At 38.5% G+C, this 21,985-nt stretch overlaps 1 protein-coding gene across 2 annotated transcripts in view; it reads left to right on the forward strand.

Annotated features, from left to right (window-relative positions):
- tent2 (terminal nucleotidyltransferase 2) overlaps positions 1–20,347 on the forward strand; it is a 78,636-nt gene extending 58,289 nt beyond the window's left edge. The window contains exons 12-15 of one of the 2 annotated variants that reach the window (XM_048594908.1): positions 46–137; positions 9,243–9,277; positions 10,319–10,398; positions 19,245–19,290. In XM_048594908.1, coding sequence (XP_048450865.1) covers positions 46–137; positions 9,243–9,277; positions 10,319–10,378 — 187 coding nt within the window. In that variant the 3' untranslated portion in view covers positions 10,379–10,398; positions 19,245–19,290. Of the gene's footprint in view, positions 1–45; positions 138–9,242; positions 9,278–10,318; positions 10,399–19,244 lie in introns of both variants that reach the window. The other variant, XM_020515826.2, reaches the window with a different exon arrangement.
- The last annotated feature ends 1,638 nt before the right edge of the window (positions 20,348–21,985 follow it).

Raw genomic sequence — 21,985 nt, forward strand, 5'->3', positions numbered from 1 at the left:
TTCAAGATATTATAACATGTCTGTTCTCACTTTTATCCCCTTCAGTTGGAATAATTCAATAATTTCAATTCGTGAAGCCAAAGTGATTCCCAAAACCAATGAAATGGAATGGAAAAATAAATATATTTGTGTTGAAGGTATGGAATACATGTATTTGTATAAGTAATGCCTTAGTTTCTCTGCTTACTTAAGTGTGTAATGTGTCTTTTAAAAGATTTGTGGGGGGATTGGTTGGCTTGGTTGGCTGAAAATCCAGTTGCAATGCAGAGTGGGTTCAATTTCTGCACCAGCTGAGGTTACAGTGAAGGGCTCTCCTCAGCCTCTTCCCTTGCCTGAGGCACGGTGACCCTTGGGTTAAACCACCAATCATTTCTCTCTGAGAGAACAGCCCTGTGGTGCGTTAGGACTAGGGTGAATTTACTTTTCTGTTTTAGAAATTGTTTATCATTTTCTTTTATCCTGGATTTATCATGGATTTGTAAATTTTATTTGGATATGTATAATCAATTATCTCCAAGTCATATTCCTCCAAAGAGAGAACTCCTCAAGATCACCTGAATGACTTCCTAATAACAGTAGAAATTGGAAACTAGTTGGCAGGCATTTACCCTGGAGTTACCATGCACATTCTAGCCTTGATCATTTTGAGCAGAAACAGTTTATTGAACTTCTTTCAGGAGAAAAGCATATCTCATGGTCACAGTGCAACTTCCATGACTTGCATTTTCCAAATACTTCATTAAGCAAGGTGCTTCTTTGATGTTTCAGTGTTGGGATTAATCGCTAACTAATAGGATTGACAAGTCAGGTTGGAGATGTTCTTGGAGGGTTGATCAAGTGATGCTTGTTCTTGTGTGGCTTCCCAACAGTTTGCAAATATTATTACACTACCTTCTAAAAGATTGATCCGTTGTACCGAGTACCTATGCTTGTATTTCATGCCAGTAGCTATCTCCTGAGGGATTCCAAGAACTGTGAGGCTGCTGCTGGCAAATAGTACAGAATTAAATTGTTGGCTTCACTTTTCACGGGTTTGGAGCGGCATCTGGGAGATGCATCTTTCAATTCTGATAATGGAGTCCAGGGAAGTAAACAAACCCAGACCCTTAAACTTAAATATAATATTAGGGTTGTCATTCATGTGCAATGTTTTACTAATTCATAAGATATGGACGACACTGGCTGAACTAGCTTTTATTGTCATTCCTCTTTGCCCTTGAAAAGGTGATATTGACTGGTTTCTTGGACTGCTGCAGTCCATTTACTGTAGGTAGACCCACACTACTGTTGGGGAGGGAGTCCATGATTTTAACTCAGCAACACTGAAGAAACAGCAATGTACTTCCAAGTCAGGATGGTGACTGGGTTGGAGGACACTCTAAGGTTGAGCTGTTCCCATGTATCTGCTACCCTTGTCCTACTAGATGGTAATGGTTGTTGGTTTGGAAGATGCTATCAAAGGAGCCTTGGTGAATATCTGCAGTACATCTGCAAAACTGCAACTAGCAGTGAACACAGAGTTCTATTGCACAGAATTGTTTGTCACAATTGTAATAACATAAAATGTTTCAAGAGTTGTATCTACCTTCCAAAGCCAAGCTTATGTTTTGTATCACTTCTTTGCATTAATACTGTAGCCATAGCAATCCAGCAACTGTGGCTAGGGACAACCTCCAGCCTTGATGCCTGCTGGAACATGTAACTTTGTCCCATAAGCAAGTCTTAGTTTTTATTTTGACCACGCAAGTAAACCTTTCCTCTGTTCCATCTGAGGGGGAACCTTCTGCCAGTTCACCAAACTGCTGGTCATTTTTATTAGAAATCCCTATCCGATGTTAGCTATTCATTATTTATTTGACAGCACAGCTATAAATTCTCACAATTTCAGACGGTGTGCGAAACTCTCGGTTAAGGGATTTTGGTCTATTGAAAATGCTAACCTTGGTTATAGTCTGTCTCAATCTTGAATACATCTCCTTTGGTTGCAGCCAATTTTACATAAAGTATTCAGACTTAACTCTTATTAAGGGTGTACACAGGCTTAGAATGTTTTAGAAGCATAGAAAATAGGAGTAGGAACAGGGCATTTGGCCCTTCAACCTGCTCTGCCATTCAGTATGATCATGGCTGATCATCAAACTCAATACCTTGTTCCTGCTTTCTCCCCATATCCTTTGATTCCTTCAGTCTCGAGAACTATGTCTAACCCCTTGACAGCATAAAATATTTTGGCTTCAATCACCTTCTTTGGCAAAGAATTCCACAGATCACCAGTCAAAAAAATCTCCTCATCTGAGTCCTAAATGGCCTACCCTGTGTCCTTAAACTAACTCCTAGTTCTAGAGACCCCCCAGTCATCAGGCACATCCTTACTGCATTGATCTTACCTAGTCTTTACTTTTGCATTCCATGTGTTTCAAAATTAGGATTTGGTAACAGCCGTATCAACCTCAAATTCTGCCTTTACTGTTTCATGAACTTGTGCTTCTAAGTCTCTGTGCTCCTCCACAGGACTGAGCAATTTCTATTTCAGAGCATTATTACCGCTCTGTTTAAAAAAAAAAAAATACATCCTGATATACTTCCCCACTGAGTTTTTGTCACTTTTAAGTCTATTTCTTGTCCTCCATCTTATCTATATCCCCTTGTAGTTTCTTTCTTTTAATTTGCTCAAAAATTAATAATGTTCCCTATTTTTGTGTTTTCTGTAAACTTTGATGGTCTATGAGCTAGAAGCAGCCTACTTGAAAATATCTCTGTACCAATATGCTTGTGCTTCAAATATTGTATTGACAGTTGCAGGCCTGGGACGGCATGGTGGCCCAGTGTTTAGCACTACTGCCTCACAGCACCATGGACCCGGGTTCGATTCCACCCTCGGGCGACTGTCTGTGTAGGGTTTGCATATTCTCCAAGTGTCTGCGTGGGTTTCTATCAGGTGCTCCGGTTTCTTCCCACAGTCTAAAGATGTGCAAGTTAAGTGGATTGGCCGTGCTGAATTGCCCATAGTGGTGTGTAGATTAGGTGCATTAGCCACAGGAAATGCAGGATTATGGGGATGGGTCTGGGTGGGATGCTCTTCGGAGGGTCAGTGTGGACTTGTTGGGCTGAATGCCCCGGCTCCACACTCTGGGGTTCTATGATTCTGTGACTACTTAGAGAATGTCATGCTCTTCTGAGTAAAATTTTAATTAATTCCAGGAGCATGATAGCGTACCATTCTACCTTTTTGCTTAAAGTTTGGTAGTTTCAGCTGTTAACTTCACCAAATGGCACATTTTTAAGTCTGTTCAAAGTTCTTTTTCTGTGTAGCTAGAGATTGCAACATAGGTCTTTTACTCCTGTTTCTAACTAATATGTCTTAAAGTGCCACTTAAAGAATTGAGAAAGGGAAGTATTTTGAAGGATATACAGTTTTGGGATCCAGAAGCCATTTAATTTTAGATTAATAGCTCTGAAGCACAAATGGGTGATTTGGAAGTAAAACTGGTGGGCAATCGTCAGAGTCTGGAGTTATTTAGAAGTCCAGCCACATTTGTGTGCTGCTGCCAAACAGAGGTTTGCCAATTGTTTGTCCTGCTACAGGTTGCCTCATGTGCAAGGATGGCAAATGACTGGAAAAAAAACACAAATTACTGGCGAAACTCAGCAGGTTTGGCAAATTAGCAGGTTTGCATGCTGGGCTAGGTGGCAGATTGAGCTGGAGAGGAGATACGTCCTGTACTTAAAGGCCTCAAACGGGCCAGAATCTGTTGAGGTGTCCAGGAGGAGCATTCCTGTTCATCCTTGGCCCACCATAAAATGATTGAAAATGTTAGAAATACTAAGTAGCCATGTTGATATCCTTGAGGGGAGAAGTAGACTAACAGGTAGAATTTTTCCAGCCACTTGATTTTGGTGCAGCATGTGAAAGCACCGGAAAAGTATGTCTGGTCAGAATGCTGATGTTATCCCGCTCTTCCAGCTTAGTGTGGAGCAGGTTCAGAGTCCTGCAAGGAACCCTGTGGATCTAGTGGGAAAACAAGTGAGAAGGCAATTTGAGAGCCCTTTTCAACCACAAATTTGTCCTCCTCTAGTAGTGCACAGCTTCTGTAATGTGTCTGTGCCTTTTAGAGGATCAGTGACATGGGTGCAGATCAGGAAGAGCTTCATCAGGGGAACTGACAAACAGGGAATGCTTTGATCTATTACAATGAAGAGCTATTGACGTGGCCATTGAGAGGCTGCTGTTCAGTGCCCTTCTTTCAGAAAGCCCTATCATTACTTGACAAGTGATTGCCAACTTGGAAGGCACTTCACCCATCTAGCACCTCATTTGTCTTCAGCTGCACTTCCCTGTTGTGACTGTTCAGTGTAGCATGGGAGATGATTATGTTGCACTCATTTTGGGACTTGGCACCAGAAGGGGAATACTCAACTGTCACGATCTTCGGAGGTCCCAGGTACTCTTGGTGCATTGTCCTCAAATTGGAGGGAGCACGTTCTTGCTCTTGCCTTTATTCTTTCACAGGATGTGTCTCACCGACAAGGCCAGCATTTGTTGCCCATCCCTAACTGACCATCCAAAGGTGGTGGTAGGCCATCTTCTTGATCCACTGCAGTCCATCTGGTGCAGGTACAGCCACACTGCTGTGGGAAAGTTCCAGGATTTGAACCCAGTGAAGGAAAAACAATGTGGTACCAAGTCATGGTGTATGTGACTTGGGTGGAGAATTTGCTGGAGGTGATATTCCCATGTAGCTGCTGCCCTTTTCCTTCTACTTGGTACAATTTGTGAATTTGGAAGTGCTGTTGCTAAAGGCTTGACATTTATTGCAGTGTGCCTTGTGTGCGGGCAAAATGGTTATTTCCATCCACATCTGTTTGATTGAACAAGTTGTTGTCTTCCTCCCTCCTGTCCTTGGGAGAGTTTATGTGCTGAATCTGCAGTCATTAACATTCCATGTCAGGACCTCTAGATAAATCAGAGATCACAGGGCAGTCTTCCCAGCTCTCCCCTCCATAACTGTGGTTGCTGCAGTCTCAAAATTCCAAGTTCTGGTGAACTATTGTCATCTATTCCATGGTTGCTGTAAATTAGAAATTCTTCATTTGACAGAATGGACTTGTCATCACACCCACCCTCCTTCATTGGTGAGCTCAGAGGAAGGATGCTAATTTGCCTGGGGCAGAGTCTCTGCAAAGTTCACTAGTGAGGAAATCCAAATTATGACCCTGAAATATTCCTGTCATTCCAACATTGAACAAGGTTGCACTCAATAGTTTGAGGACCTTTCTTTCTCGCACTGAGTGCCTCATTGTTTTGAGAAGTTGTCACCTTAGTTGTAATAGAGAGCTGTTTTAAATTGTAAGGTGTTGCTAGTTTCAAGAGTTCCCAAATATTGACCAAGGTGTTACCAATAAGTGTCTCATATGAGCATCTTGGTTTTACATATTTTTGTGATCTGTTTTTCTATGCCCTGAGACGTTTAACAAGATTGTTTCGAAGGGAAGTCAGAATAGCATCGTAAAATCTGCAAGGGGGATATTATCTTTTTGGCTGAATAGATCACACGTTAAATCTGTTGAGTAATTTTTTTAAAGGAGCATGTGTAAATGTCTATTTATACATATAATGTAACTGTTTGTTACAAATGTAAAAGGCACTTCTTGTTCTGATGAAAGGCATCATATGTATATTTCATTTTGTTGACCAAAAACACACATGCAACCTGATGATTACCTCACGTAATGTTAGCTAGGCCTCTCTAGTAAGTGATTTAAATGGGTACACATGCCAGTCATGGAGTAAGGTCCCAATGCCAATGGAGATTCATGGTAAACACCAGGGTTCCACTATAGTGCAAGCAGTGGGAATTATTTTTTTGTAAACAAGTAGGCAACAAAAGTGCTCAAAAACCATCTGAGCCCCCCTCCAGATTTGAATTCACCACAACAATTTGGATATCTTCTAACACCTTTAACATAGTAAAATGTCCCCAAGGCACTTCACAGGAGAGCAATCAGACAAATATTGCTTGATATAAGGGCTGGTGATTAAAACCTAAGGTAGGTTTTAATAACAACAACTTCGGTTTATATAGTGTCTTTAATAAAACGTACCTAGGTGCTTCACCAAGCAATATAAAGCAGAATTTGCCAGTAAGTCACGAGGCAATATTAGGGCAGGTGGCCAATAGTTTGTTCAAAGAGATTTTAATATCTGTCTTAAAGGGGGATTGGTAAAAGGTTTTAGTGAGGGAAAAGTGGAGATAAAAACCTAGGCAGCTGAAGGCATGGATATTGGCACAATTAAAATTGAAAATGCTCAAGAATTGCAGGTACTTCAGAGGAACCTGGGGCAGGAAGGGATTAAAGAACAAGGAAGGAGCAGTGTCATGGGGGGATTTGAAGAAAAAGGATGAGACTTTTAAATTGAGACTTTTTTTGATTGGGAGCCCAAATAGATCAGTGCTGGTTCATATAGGTCTCCTCAAGATCAAGAAAACCTATCCATAATTGGCACCCTTCCATCTTGTAACGCAACAGTTGGCATTGTGATGAATAACTGTGTTAAACTTTACTGCGTGTGTCTCAGAAGCCTTACCCTGGAATTGCAATTACTCAGTGCAATTCAGGGTAGATTTCTTCTGCCAGGATCTGCAGTTTGAAAAAAAAGTGACATGGTTAAATACTTTTCCCATAGCGCTCAGCAGACAGATGGTTCAATAGCTCCTGCAACCATTACAGTTGTTCCTTTACAGAGTCAGAATCTTTGCAGCAAGCATTTTCTCAAGCAAAGTAGAAGTCGTACAAATGTTGAAGAAGTTCCAGTTTCCTGTGTACAAGCGAAATAGTATCTGCACCTGGAGGTTTGCCCATGGCAAGCAAATAAATAGCTTTCCTCAGCGCACTGGTTTCAGTATCCAGCTCTGCCTTGACAGCAAGCCTTCTGTGGTATCTAGAGCTTCCTCAGGAACTGTTTCTCCCTACAGTACAACTTAAAGTTGCATTTCATCCATTTTCCAGCTATTTATTGCCATCAGGGATCATCTCCCCTGCCCTTGCTTTCAGAAGAGCCATTTTTTTTGCTGATGGTCCTGTTTGATCCTGTGTTACATGCCCTTGGTATTCCTTATCTCAAAGGAAATCTAAATATCCTGACAATGTTATGATCAGTAGTAATTAATGCACTACGAAGAAGTCTGTTGGACTTAACTTTGAGCAGCTCTTAATGCATTCAGAGTCTTCTTGCTAAGATCTTAATGACAGTAGAATGGTCAGCATTTTCCTCTCCTGTCCCATGTTGAAATGCTGGGGGACAGAGGGTCAAGCATGAAGGAGGAACTGAAGGAAATCCTTATTAGTCAGGAAATGGTATTGGGGAAAATGATGGGCTTAAAACCTGAAAAGTCCCCAGGGCCTGAAGCTCTGCATTCCAGAGTACTTAAGGGAGTGGCCTGAATGGACTGTAAGGTTGTTAGTGTAACCCCACATTTTTAGGAAAAAAAGGAGGGAGAGAGAAGCTGGGGAATTATAGGCTGGTTCACCTGACAATAATGGGAGTCCATTATGAATGATGTAATAACTGAGCATTTGGAAAGCGATGACAGAGTCGGTCCAAGTCAGCATGGATTCACTAAAGGGAAATCATGCTTGACAAATCTTCTGGAATTTTTTTGAGGATGTGACCAGTAGAGTGGACAAGGGTGAATCATTCGATGTTGTGTATCTGGACTTTCAGAAGGTTTTTGACAAGATTCCACACTAGAGATTAGTAAAGAAACTTAAAGCTCATGGTATCAGAGGTAACATATTGACGTGGATAGAGAACTATTTGGGGCAGACAGGAAATAGCGAGTTGGAATAAATGGGTCCTTTTCAGAGTGGCAGGCAGTGATAGTCGGGTACCACAGGGTTCAGTGCTGGGACCCCAGCTGTTCCTAGTATACATTAATGATTTGAAGAAAGGAATTGAATGCAATATCTCCAAATTTGCAGACAACACTAACCTCGGCGGCAGTGTGTGCTGGGAGGAGAATGCTAGGAGGCTTCAGGGTAAATTGGACAGGCTGGCTGAGTGGGCAAATACAATATAATGTGGATAAATGTGAGGTTACCCACTTAGGTCACAAAAACAGGAAGGCAGATTATTATCTAAATGGTGGCAGTTTAGGAAAATGAGATGCAACTTGACCTGGGTGTCATGGTGGAACAGTCGCTGAAGGTTGCCATGCAGATGCAGCAGGTGGTGAGGAAAGCTAATGGCATGCTGGCCTTCACAGCAAGAGAATTTGAGTATAGGAGTTGTGATGTCTTGCTACAGTTATACAGGGCCGTGGTGAGGCCACACTGTTTGTATTGTGTGCAGTTTTGGCTTCCTAGCCTGAGGAAGGACGTTCTTGCTATTGAGCTAACGGCAAAGGTTCACCAGACTGATTCCTGGGATGGCAGGAGTTACGTATGAAGAAAGATTGGATCGACTGGACTTGTACTCACTGGAATTTACAAGAATGAGGGTGGATCTCGTAAAAATGTATAAAATCCTGATGGGATTGGACAGGCTAGATGTGGGAAGGATGTTCCCAATGTTGGGGAAGTCTGGAAAAAGAGGTCATAGTCTAAGAATAAGCCAGGGCTGAGAAGAGAAAGAATTTCTTTGCTCAGAGATCTGTGAACCTGTGGAATTCTCTTCCTCAGGAAGCTGTTGGGGCCATTTTATTAGATCTGTTCAGGAGGAAGCTGGACGTGGCCTTCGTGACTAAAGTAATCAAGGTGTATGGAGAGAAAGTGAGAGGAATACTGAGATTGCATGATCAGTCATGATCGTATTGAATGGTAGTGCACGCTCGAAGGGTTGAATGGCCTACTCCTGCACTTATTTGTACATTTCTATGTTTTTAGAGTGCAGTGCTTAGGAGGTGTTTAAAAGTTTGTTCCATTTCATTCACTCTGGGTGTAACTGCTATTGAGTGGAGGAACTGTTGGTTTTTATTTGGAAAGGCAATATTGCTAATATTTATACCAGGATAGCATATCTGCTTCGAGCAAGAGAAACTCGAGTTCCATCCGAGCTAGTGCACATGAGGGCATGGTCTATGATAGTTGGCACTGTGATAGTTCTTGAGGATCAAATTTAGTGGGTATCAAGATTCAGAACTTGTATATCTTGTGATATGGTTTGTTCTGAAAAACAGTTATGCGAAGCTTGTGCTAGTAAAATACCTCAAGTATTCTCCATCCATTCTGGTTATCTTTTCCAGGTCATGACATCCGAGGCAGAAGGGCATATCTCATGGTTAGTGCCTACTCTTGCACTGAAATCCCCAGTAAATCAAGATGTTCTGATATCTGTATTCTGTAAAATCTGTTTGTTTGTAGTCTAAAAATGGCACTAACATGGCCTGAGTTTGTGGAAATTATAAATGAAGGATGGTCTTCCTTTATTCTTTTTGAGATGTGCCTGTCACTAATAAAGCTGCCATTTGTTGTCTACCCCAATTGCCCTTCAAACTAAATAGCTTGTCAGACAAATTCAGAGGGCAATCGATCAGATTGGTGTGGGATTGGAGTTGCATGTAGGCAATTAAAAGAGCTTCCTTCCCTAAAAGATATTAGTGAACCAGATGGCTTTTGTAACTGCCATCAGTGACAGTTTCATGGTCACCATCACTGAGGCTAACTTTTTCACTTCCAGAGTTGTTAATTGACTTTAAATTCCACCAACACCAAGGTGAGATTTAAACCTGTGTCCCCAGAGAAATAGGCTGAACGTCTGGGTTGCTGTGCTAGTGACATTAACATTACCTCACTGGCTTCCCGTATTAATGATACCTTCTTAGGTTTGCCTTTTATAAACTAAAAGTTTATGACATTTCAGTAACCTGAAAAATTAACTCTGTTTCTCTCCCCATGGCTGACTGAGTTGCTGAGTATTTCCAACATTTTCTCTTTATTTTTAGATTTCTATCATCATTAGTATTTAGCTTTTGAAAAACATTGGGGTCTTAGTCCCCAGTAGATGAGTGCTGCTAGCCTGCAGATAAATGTGAATGTGCTGTGAATGCCTTTTCTACAACTGCTCAAGCAAATGCATTTATGTGCTTGTGTGCTTTGTGACAGCTGATTATAAGATTTGTTATACATTTTTAGTTTAATGCAACTGATTTTTTAACATTGCACAGGATATGCACCATCTAGCATGCAACAAAGAAGTCCTACATTTCAGAGGAGTAAAAGCAAATGCTATATCAGTTGTTCTGTATATCTCAGTATGCCAAGGTACCAGCATAAAATCATGAATTTAGAATTAATGTAGTGTCTGTTTTTGACATTGCAGAACCTTTTGACAGAACAAACACAGCTCGAGCTGTACATGAAAAGTGCAAGTTTGACATGATCAAAAAGGAGTTTCTGCAGGTAAAATATGCAAAGATTGATTTTTTTGAAAAAAAATCATAAAATTAAATGAAATTATATATATCCAAAATGATTTTGTCTTTGTGAAATACATTTGGTCAACATGTTCTAAGTCTGAAGCAAGTTAGTTTAAAATTAATTTTATCTGTACAGGGCTTACGATCAAGATCTAATAATTATTTTTATCCTGTATTTGGGAACAAGGAACTTCAGAGAAATTAAGAATTAATTAAATGTCCGTTGCACCTTCAATGACCACTGCATGTCTGTTCTTGAATCCTCATTTTTCAGTAGATGCAAATCAAACAGCCAGTAGCTGTTTCCAGTTATAGTAGAAACAGTTAGTGCTGTGTACCATCAAGTCCAAAAAGTATTCATGAGTATCTTTTCTGAGCTGGTTGCAGCAGGATATTTGTTGCTGAAGAACAATTTGCAGTTACAATAACTCCAATTATTGTAAAGAGAGGTTTCAAAAAACGTCTCTGGTTGTTTTATCTTCTGAACAGAGTAGAAAGTGGACTGAAGAAATTGCAGCAAAGAGAAAGGAGTATGCTAGAAGACAAATACAGATCAGTCCTTAGACAACAACGGATAGAAATCGAGCAGTAAGATGAAAGGAGGATGATCAATCTGGAGTAGCGATTTTGAGATGGAAATTATGAAAGCAGTTTTTGAAGGGGTGAAATTTTGTGCTTTATCCAGAGATAGGCTATCAAATTTGTGAGCACCTTTCGTTATTTTGGGCAGTCTAGGAATTGGGGCCACTGCCTTACAGTAAAGGGTTATAATTTCAAACTGTGATGAGGGTTGTGAATCTCAGAACGTTGTGACTCCTTGACATTCCATACTCCAGAGAGCTGTAAATGCTCAATTGTAAAGCACATTGATGTCAGTGATGGATAATTTTTGGAATGCCAAAGGAACCAAAGAATATGAGAATAATGTAAGAAACAAGAATTCAGGTGTTTAATAAACAATGTTAATGAATGGTAGAGAGGGGCTTGCAGAGCCCAATGGTATGATCGTGCTTCTATTTCTTGTATTCTTGTTTCATTTTTGCTCCCAAAATTCCATGTGTGGTCGTGAAAAATGTCTGCTAATTGAATGGTGTACAATTATTTGCTTCTAGGACTATTGTATTTTCTGTACTTAATCCATTCTTTAAAGCTTAATCTGAGCTTCTTTTCTCTTTCGATCCTGTTGTGAATGGATTTGTGGGCACAAACCTCTAAGATTGCATACCTGTAGGAGTACTTGGCGATCCTTTTTGAGATTAGGGATTTGTGATTGCAAACTTGTAACATAACTTTTCTAAAGTACAGTATTAAAATATTTCATTTGATGTCTCTCTTTACATCTCTTGACTACTTATCAATTTCCTCTTGTTGCTGAACAGCTGTGGCAGAAGAGAATTGAAAGATTTATTAAATTTTTTCTCTATTGGTAGAATGCAAAAGTAGTAGCTCTGTTGTCAGTGAAGTTACATCAACACTAAATATAAACTATCCAAAGCAAAATTTTAAATGAAATTAAAATTTCAGTCTGGTGCTTTGCAGCTCAATCATTGTGGGCATTACCCATGCTTTACCACCTATGATTCTCACTCCAACCCCTGACCCCATGCTCAAATGTGTGGTCTCACTAAAAAAAATTTGATATAATAGAAATTTTGTTTAATGTTCTGCATGAATAATTTTCCGTAGGAAGTGTCAATTGGGCAGAAAATTTGGCAACACAGCAGCATCATTTTTAAAAAGTGATTCTTTTATGTTCTTGCTGATTTTGCTAAGTGCGCATAATTTAGGTGTTATTTGAATAGATTATCATAAATTATGACTTTATTTTATGGTATTTTGGACAGTGAACTGTAGAAGTTCAAAACATGGACGGAATCCATCCAGCAATCATGTCTGTGCCAATTGGCATATTCAGACCAGCTTGTCCTGCTTGGTGCCTTTTCTACATAGCCCTGTAAATGTTTTTTCCTCAGTTGCTTATCTAATTCTCTATTGAAAGCAATGAGTGATTCTGCAAGAATGGAGCATTTAGCACGGAGCAAATGAGATTACAGAAATGAACACATGACTCAGTGGTGAGGTATACGTGGGTTCTAGTTCACGGGTCACTGGTACCAGTATTGGGGAGGATGGATATGGTCTAGTGTTCTAGTGAGCGAGGGAATTAGAGAGAGGTTAAAATTAAGTAGTGGATGGCAAAGGATTAAATTTGGAAAGATGTGATAAATCAAAGAACAGAGGTACGACAAGAGAGAAAGATATTAAAGTGTGAAGTGATAAATAGACTATGACAGGAAGCAATACAGAGTTGAAATCTAAGTAAATCAACAAGTAACAAAAATAATTGAAGAATAAACCAAAAGGCTCTGTATCTGAGTGCACATAGCAATTGAAACTGATAATGCAAATAGAAATAAATATGATGTCGTGGCCATTGCAGTCATGGTTGCAGGATTACTGCAATGGGGAGGCAATGGCCTACTGGTATTATCTTTATACTATTAATCCAGAAACTCACCTAATGTTCTTGGTTCAAATCCTGCCACAGTAGATGGTGGAATTTAAATTAAATAAAGAATTGGAGTTACGAGACTAATGAGCATGAAGCCATTGTTGATTGTCAGAAAAACTCATCTGGTTCACCAATGTTCTTTGGGGAAAGAAATCTGCCATCTTTACCTGGTGCATGTGACTCCAGATCCAGAATAATGTTAACTGTCTTCTAGGCCATTAGAGATGGGCAATAAATGTTGACCTAGCCAGAGATGCCCACAAACCGCAAGTGAATTTTTAAAAAAGTTGCAAATTGGGACTTGAATATTGTAAAGTACGTAGAAGTACGGGAACCCATGAACAGGTAGAGAGATAGTTCTATTAATTAATTATGGAATTATCACAACAGAAAGGAATCGCTTAAGTTCAGGAAAACAGGGTAAAGGAACGGTTTGGGTAGAGATGAGAAATGATGAGGCCAAGAAATCACTTGAGAATGCTGTACAAGCCATCTAACAGTAATCCAGAAGGATGGGAGTATTAAAGAAGAAATAATAGTAGCTTGTTAGTAAGATGCAGCATTAAGTATGAGGAATTTTAATCTGCATATAGACTGGAAAAGTAAAGATAGGCAAAGGTAGCCTTGATCAGGGTTCATAGAATGTTTTCAGAATAGTTTCTAGAAATAGTGGATTTTGAAACCAACCAAACAGCAGGCTGTACTAGACCTGGTATTGCACAATAAGATAGGTTTAATTGATTACCTCATATGGTTGGCACCCCACATAGCATCCATATAAATTGAAAACTACATTAAATTTCAAGAGCAGAAGAATGCGTCCAAGACGAACACTTTAAAGTTAAATAAGGGCAATTGAGGTCATCAAAACAGAATTAGCTAAATTGAACTGGCAAATTAGATGAACAGGGATGTGATGGCATTTTAAGGCTTTGTTTCGGAATACATGGAATTGATGCATTCACTAAGTAAGAAAACGACGACCCAACATCTGTGATTATGTTTAAACAAAAATAAAGACAGTATCAAACCTAAAGGAAAAGTGTCTGTGTAATGAACAGGACCAAAAGAGCAAAGATTGACAAAAATATTAATAAAGAGGGAATATTAAAATTAAAGTAAATTAAGGAGAAAGTGAGCTAGAAACCTAAAAACAGTAAAAGTTTCTATTGATATTGTGAAAAAAAATTAGCAAAGTGAGTGGGTCTAGGAAATTATTCATGCAGTTGAACTGATTAGCTTTTTCTATCCATCTTTGCTATAGACAATACAAATAATATCCCAGAAATAGCCATAAATCAGAAAATGGAAGGGAGGGAGCTATTGAAAAATATCATTATCAATATGAAAGTGGTATTGAGTAAATTGTTGGAGTTGTGATCTGACCAGTGCCCAGATCCTCATGGACTTAATTTGTGAAAGGGAACTCCTGTCTACAAATTTATTGAATTTCTTTGAGAAAATATTGTGCGGTTCATGTACATAAGAACTAGGAGCAGGAGTAGGCCATCCGGCCCCTCGAGCCTGCCCCGCAGTACTTACACTTCCTGAAGACATTTGATGGAGTGCCACGTTAAAGGTGATTGTGGGAAAGTAAATACTCATGGTGTTGGGAGCAACATACTGACGTGGGTAGAAAATTGGCTAGCTAACAGAAAGCAGTAGGCATAAATGAGTCATTTTCTGGTTGGAAAGATGTGGTACCACAGTGCTGGAACCTCAACATGTTCCAGTTTATATAGATGACTTGGATGGGGGGATCAAAAGTATGGTTGCTAAAAATTGCTGATGAGACTCAGTTAGAAAAATAAGTTGCAAAGAGAATGTAGAGGTTACAAAGATAGTTTGAGCAAAAATCTGGCAAATGATATAATGTGGGAAAATATGAAATTGTCCATTTTAGCACGAAGATATTTTAAAAAGCATATTATCTAACTGATGAGAAATTGCAATACCCCTTAGATGCTGAGGAATCTGAGTGTCTTATGCATAAACACAAAAGGCTGGTATGCTGGTACAGCAAGTAATTAGGAAATCTAATCCAATGTTATCGTCAGTGCAAAGAGATTTGAATACAAAAGTAGGGAGGTTATGCTTCAGTTATACAGGGCATTAGTGAGGTGACATCTGGAGTACTGTGTACAGTATTGGTTTCTTTATTTAAAGAAGGATATAAATGTATTGAATGCAGTCCAGAGATGGTATATTCAACTGATACTTAGAATAGGTGGGTTGCCTAATGTGGAAAGGTTGGACAAACTAGGCTTGTTTCCATTAGAAGTAGTCATTTAGTAGTACTGAACTTTAGTATTGCTTGAAATAGATATATTTTGTCAAATAAATAAAGCAAAATTCTGTGGATGCTGGAAATCTGAAACAAATGAGGAGAATGCTGGAGAACCTCTGGCAATAACTGTGGAGAGAAATGAACTTAATTTTTCGTGTCTGGTACGACTTCAGTATTGAAGAAAAGTCATACTAGACCTGAAATGTTAACTCCATTTCTCTCCACAGTTAATGGCAGACCTGCTGAGTTCCTCCATATTTTGTCAAAGGTTTTTGCCTTGCATTCATAAGGGAATTCACAAAAAATACTGGAGTAAAAGAAAACAGCATTTATACTTTTTGAGGGGAGAGTATTAATTGGTTGACGTGGATTCTGATTGGTAGAGGATTGCCATGGTAAATGCACCAGTTAATGATGACTCATTAGTTTTTTTTAACAAGGCAGATTGTTCAAAGTATCAATATGTTCCCCTGAGAAATGAACTAGAGAAGCCTGTCACCTCGATTGTGTGAAACAGACATGCTGTGTGTACATATTCTTTCTGTCTGCAAAAAACAATGCCATTTGCATTGATGTATGTAGTTTAAAGTATATCCAAGTGTGCCATATTGCAAACTCAACTGACAATACTAAATTGACAGTCAGCTACATTGCTGTGAGTCTGTAGTCGCATGTAGACCAGACCAGGTGAGGATGGCAGACATTAGTGAGCCAGATGGGTTTTTCCTGACAATTGACAATGGCTTAACGGTCATCAATAGATTCTTAATCTGTCATGGTGTTATTTGAACCTGGGTCCCCTAAACATTAGTAGACTTTGTGGATTAACAATCTGGTGATAATGCTACTAGGCTACATTGTTGGACACTCTGTCATGAGGTTTGTGAAAGCAGGCTGGTAGGTTATGCTAATGCCAATTTAGGATGGTCAGTACCTTGTTCGTTGTAAACTGCCAAAGTATGTACTTTTTTTTATATGGTTTGCCAGTCTTTGGGACATTGGGCATATGTACCTAATGTCAAATGGCAACTAAGTTCGTGTACCACATTAATCATTTGTGTGATAGAAAAAAAAATTTTTCGGCTGCTGCAGAATGCTGATATCATGCATCGCAGCATGGCATTGTGGTAATGTTATGGACCAGACCAGACTCTCTGAAAATATTTTAAGAAGATAGCCTAGACCCTAACTTTTTCTTATTTTAAAGGCAAATGTGAAGTACGTGTTCCAGATGTGATGTAACTGGTCAATCCATTCAACGTTAAGCAAAACACAATTTATTTAAACACTATAGTTGAAATACAAACAAAAGAAAGAGGAATTTAGAATAACGACTATTAGAAAACTTTACAGAAAAATAGATACAGTACCTATTACTAATCAATTGTTCCAATACAGTAACATCCCATAAACACATACTTTGGCAAAAAAGGTAACTTTAGACACAGATTCTTGCAGGCAATTGTCCAATCCAGGAGGAAACAACATTGAGAGATTTCAGAGAATGTAGCAGCTAGGAATCATTCTACTGAAGCTCCAACTCTTCTGGGACCCAAACAGCTTCTGACTGCTACAGTTTTAAAAAAAAACTAGAAAGCTTGATCTGTGATAACTGGCCACACCTCTTCCATTGTTAGAACTGTTTCTAAAAAAAAAATCCTAGAGGTCTCCCATAGCCACTTCGTTACCTCTGCCTTTACAACCTGTCTTCAAAAAAATCTCAGGACAAAATAACCTTTTTAAAGTGACAGCATTGTCACAGTAATAGATACTCTGGTTACTTGGATTCAAATTCTAACACAGCATCTAGTGGAATTTAAAGTCGGTTAATAAAATCTGGAATTGAAGGTTTGACTCATCCCAAGAACACCATTGCTGTCTTTGTTTTTTTTCCTCTGAAATGCTGTCTGATTCACTGATGTTCTTTAGAGAAGGAAATCTGTTGTCCTTAGTTCCTCTTGCATGTGATCTACAGCAGTGTAATTATTCAGGTGTTGGCCTTTCCAGTGATGCCCACATCCCATCAATGAATACAGAAAAAGCCTCTGCACTCTTTTTCCCGCTGGGTACCATTATGTCTTGCCCCAAATGGGTCCCTGAAGGGACAGAATAGGCTGTGGATTTTTGATAGAGGGGAAGGCTGTTAATTGACAGCTAATACAATTTGATAGACAAAGGAGAGACAATATAAAATGAAGGGTACTTCTGTGAAGGATGGGCAGATGCAGAGACCTGGGTGTCTTTGTACACAAGTCATTAAATCTGGCAGGACAGGTAGAGAGCAGTTAGTAAAATATGCAGTATCATAAGTTTTGTTAATAGGAGCATAAAGTATAAATTCAAAGAAGTTGTGCTGAACTTGTACAAGACCTAGTTAGATTTCAGCTGGAGTGTTGTGTATAGTTCCGGGCATCACACCAGGATACCAGTGCACTGGGGAGAATGCTGAAAAGGTTTACAAGAATGATTTCAGAGATGAGAAAGCTATTTAATGAAGATGGATTGGAGAAGTTGGGACTATTTTCCTTTTCCAGGAGGAAAGTTGAAAGTTTTGAAAATCATCTGGGGCCTGGACAGCAGATGGAGAAAAACTGATCCCACTTATAAAAAGGATCGAGAAGAAGAAGGCACAGATTTAAAGTAAACAAGTGGAATGCTGGAGAAACTTAACAGGGCTGGCAGCATCTGTGGTGAGAGAAATAGAATCATACTGGGCCTGAAATGGTCCAAAGATGTGACCAGATCTGCTGAGTTTCTTCATTCTCTGTGTTGGTTTCAAATTTCCCACCCACAGTCTTTTGTTTTATTACAGATTTAAAGTAATTTACAAAAGAAGCAAATGAATTTGAGAAAAAACATTTTCAAACTGAATAGTTTGAGTCTAACTGTGCTGCTTAGAAGTGTGGTGGAGATAAGTTCATTTAAGGCATTCAGAGGTTAACAGATGATTATTTGAATAGAAACCATGCAGGACTGCAGGATAATGGCACTAAATCTTCATGATTATTCAAAGAGTGATTGCAGACACAATGGACCAAATAATGGCCTCCTGCAGCATAACGATTCTGTGGTTGACAGATTTAAGTCTGACTATTATTTTCAGACTGCTGCTTAACCAGTATGTGGGATAGTTCTGGAGATAGTAGGAACTGCAGATGCTGGAGAATCTGAGATAACACGGTGTAGAGCTGGATGAACACAGCAGGCCAAGCAGCATCAGAGGAGCAGGAAGGCTGACATTTCGGGCCTAGACCCTTCTTCCAACTTTGGCACTCATCCCCTGATATGAGGAAGGCTTGGCAGTATGAATAGTTTTGTGTGCTCACTTGATCTATCCTGATTTGAAGCTTATTAGGTTGGTCTGGTTTTCATTATTTTCCTTTCTGGAGTTTGATGTAATTGAATGGCTTGGCTAGTAGGGCATTTAAGAATGTGCCATATTGTTATGGTCTGCTATCATGTATAGGCCAGAACAAACAGAATGGGAGAACTACATCCCTAAAGAGGCACTGGTGAGCAAGTTAGGTAGGCTTTTATACTAGCTTAGTGGCTCATCATATGTTTACCAACATAATACACATTGTCTCAGTCAGAAATAGTAAGAACTGTTGATGCTGGAGTCAGAAATGTTTCTGAAGAAGGGTTCCGAACCGAAACGTCAGCTTTCCTGCTGCTGTGTTGTGTGTTCCTCCAGCTCCACACTGTACTAGCACATTGTGACTCTGTATTTCATTTAGCATCAGATTTCTGTTTAATATTTTTTCAGTAATTGTGTGTTTTGAGTTGTGTCCATTTCCTTGTGCAAAATTAAGATTGAGTTTTCATGACATTTTTGTGACTTTCACAGACACTTTTTATGGTGCCAGAATTCTACATTTCAATTTCACAGCTTGCTGCAGTGGAATATGAGCTTTAAATATCTGTAATTATGATTGTTACATTGCTGTGTCCAGGTACATGGTTGTGTTTTAAATGGTTGCAGTAGAATGTATACAAGATGCACTAATTGAATTGTATTATTTTTCTTTAGTCATGGCACAAACTTAAAGATAAGAGAGACTTGTTCAGCATTCTACCAGCAGCAGCTACAACAGAGTGTGGGGGAAGATGACGGATTGACCCTACTTGCAGCTGTTGTCCTGAAGAAAAGTGGAAACCCTGTAGCAAACAAACACCGCTTCCATCACTGGGAGGATTTTGTCTGGCATTGATTTCATTTAAAAACTTATCTGATTTATAAAGGTTTTTTGTCTTTTATGTGACAACAAGAACTGTGGATTTTCTTTTGTCTTTTTCGTTTCCTGCATTTGTCGCAACAAGCTGACAATGAAGCCTACATAATAAGAACACGGAAGAATAAAATCCTAGAATTAAGGACAGATGATTATTAAAACAAAGTCTTCCTTTGAAAGATCCTTCTGAATCCTCAAAGGTAAAAGTTTACTTAAGTGATTTTAATGGATTTGCTGCAAAGTTCGGTCTGTGCAATTTGACGAGGGATAAGGAAGTGGGAAGGATATAAGAAATAATGAATAGCAAAATATTTAACCAATGTACCATCTCAATTGCACTATTTTGAATGGTAGCAGGGTTATCATTTGCAGTGTTATAACTGTAATAAACTTTCATTTTCAAGTGGAAAGTAAGAGTCCTGCTGCAATCTAAAAATAATTGCTGCCCTTTTTTTGCATATTAAGAAATCATATTTATTCATTCCTCACCCCATTATTGTGATTCAATGTAACATATGCTGAGCAAATATGTTCATTCCTATTTCCCGGACATCAAATAAACCTTAATTCAAGTATAATGCCACCTAAGTCATCCTTTATTTACTTAAAGAAAAGTAACTAGAAAATACATCTTGTAGGATGCTGAGCAAAATGTTGGTGAAAAATGAGGTTTTCATTTTCAGTTTATTTATTAAACCATTCTAGAGGCCAATTTCTAAAAGTGCTGTCTTTTTAAGTAATTAACTTGTTACTTTTATGTTTATTGTTGTCTAGGTTTATTGTATATAAAATATGGAAATCAGTTTTTGCTATGTTCTATATCTCATTTTTCTTTTGAAATTCCCTTTTGTATTTTGTATATTGTCTAAAATTAAATAAAGTTCGCATATGGAAAATAAAACTATTGAATCGAGCATTTACAGTGAAAAATTGTTCTACTATCATGGAACTGTTGAGTCAACTTCCAAGCTGCTGCAAATTACATTGGTTTCAGCAACTACAAACTGGCAACTGTAATTGGAAGCTGATGTTGATATTTTTAAACTTGGTGCTTGCATGCAATTTAATTCAATATCGTGCAACAACTTGGGTTGTAGAGTAAAAACAATAAGCAGTTTAGGCTTCCACAAAGAGTAATTTGCATTACTAGTGATCGTCACGCAATCACAAACTAAATTATTTTGCTGCAGAGTAGATTCAAACCAGGTAACGGTTACATTAGTTAGCTTTGTGCCTTTTACATAGTTAAAATTGGATTTGTAACTGCTTTCTAAATGGGGTTATTGTTTTATACTATTTCAGGATCCTGTTACCATTTCAGATTTTTTTTTCAAAAAATCTGTGATTAAATTTTTTTATTTTTTACAGAAAAATGCAAGTAAACAGAGATCGAATCATCTGTATAATTGTTTCAACCCAGGACTGTTAAATTAAATTACAAGGTTATAATTATTTTTACATGCTTGTGATCTGACTGCATGAGAGTTAGCACCAAAAAATGGCTAATAAAAGCGAGACAACAAATGCATTGATGAAATCATTTTGAATTGAAGATAAATAGGAGTATGTAAAGATAATTAATTTTTTAAAATTCTTCAGTGAGCCACTTAATTTCATTTAGTCTAGTTAAATGAGTTGGTTTTAAATATAGTAATCTCAAATCATTGACTTAAGTATTTTTAAACTAATACTGAGTACATGTAACGTGAAATCCTAACTTCATGAATGTACTTATCTTTGTATATTTAAAAAAATATAACTTATGGTTAGCAAAGCCCATCTTTGCACATTATATGGTCTCTACTTGTTTGAAAATTATTTAACAGTGAGAAATTATTAGGTTTTTGCGGCCGTCATTCCTTATTAACTTGTCTGGACTAAATGATTTCCGTAAAATGGCATGAGTCGCAATGTAAATAAATAAATATTTATTACAATGTCCCACTGTTACTAATTGCAGGTTTTACTTTGCTTATCTTTTCTCAAGGGAATGTAATAATTCTGGTTCTATCCCAGCAGTTTTTACTACATCCAAAGCAAACAACACCTTGCATTGGTCAGCACACACTTCCTTTGAATCATCAGTTGACTGAGGGTGCTTTTTATTACAAATTGGGTCAGCAGCAAACCTTTTGACTGTTGGTATATATACTGGAAAGAAAATAGCTTACTCCATTACCTTCACTTTAAATCAGTAGCCATACAATTACAGCCTGGCGTCTCAGCAATTAATTTAACATGAATAAATCTCATTCAAATTGAATCAGAAAAGTAAGTACAGTAATTGAATACACTTCTCGTTTTTATTTTGAAATCCTCCTCAAAATGATTTTCAATAGTGTAGATATTCTAAATTTCATCAAAGCACAAGTTTACTTTATTTCATAGAATGTGAGCATCAGAAGCAAGACCACTATTTGTTGCGCATCTCATCTGTCCTTGAAGGTGGTGGTGAGTTGCTTCCATGAGCCACTGCATTCCTGCTGTAGGGACATCTACAGACCTGTTCAGAAGTGAGTTCCAAGATCTTGGTCCAGCA

Source organism: Rhincodon typus, chromosome 3 (genome assembly GCF_021869965.1).
Source record: "Rhincodon typus isolate 14 chromosome 3, sRhiTyp1.1, whole genome shotgun sequence".
Taxonomy (NCBI): Eukaryota; Metazoa; Chordata; class Chondrichthyes; order Orectolobiformes; family Rhincodontidae; genus Rhincodon; species Rhincodon typus.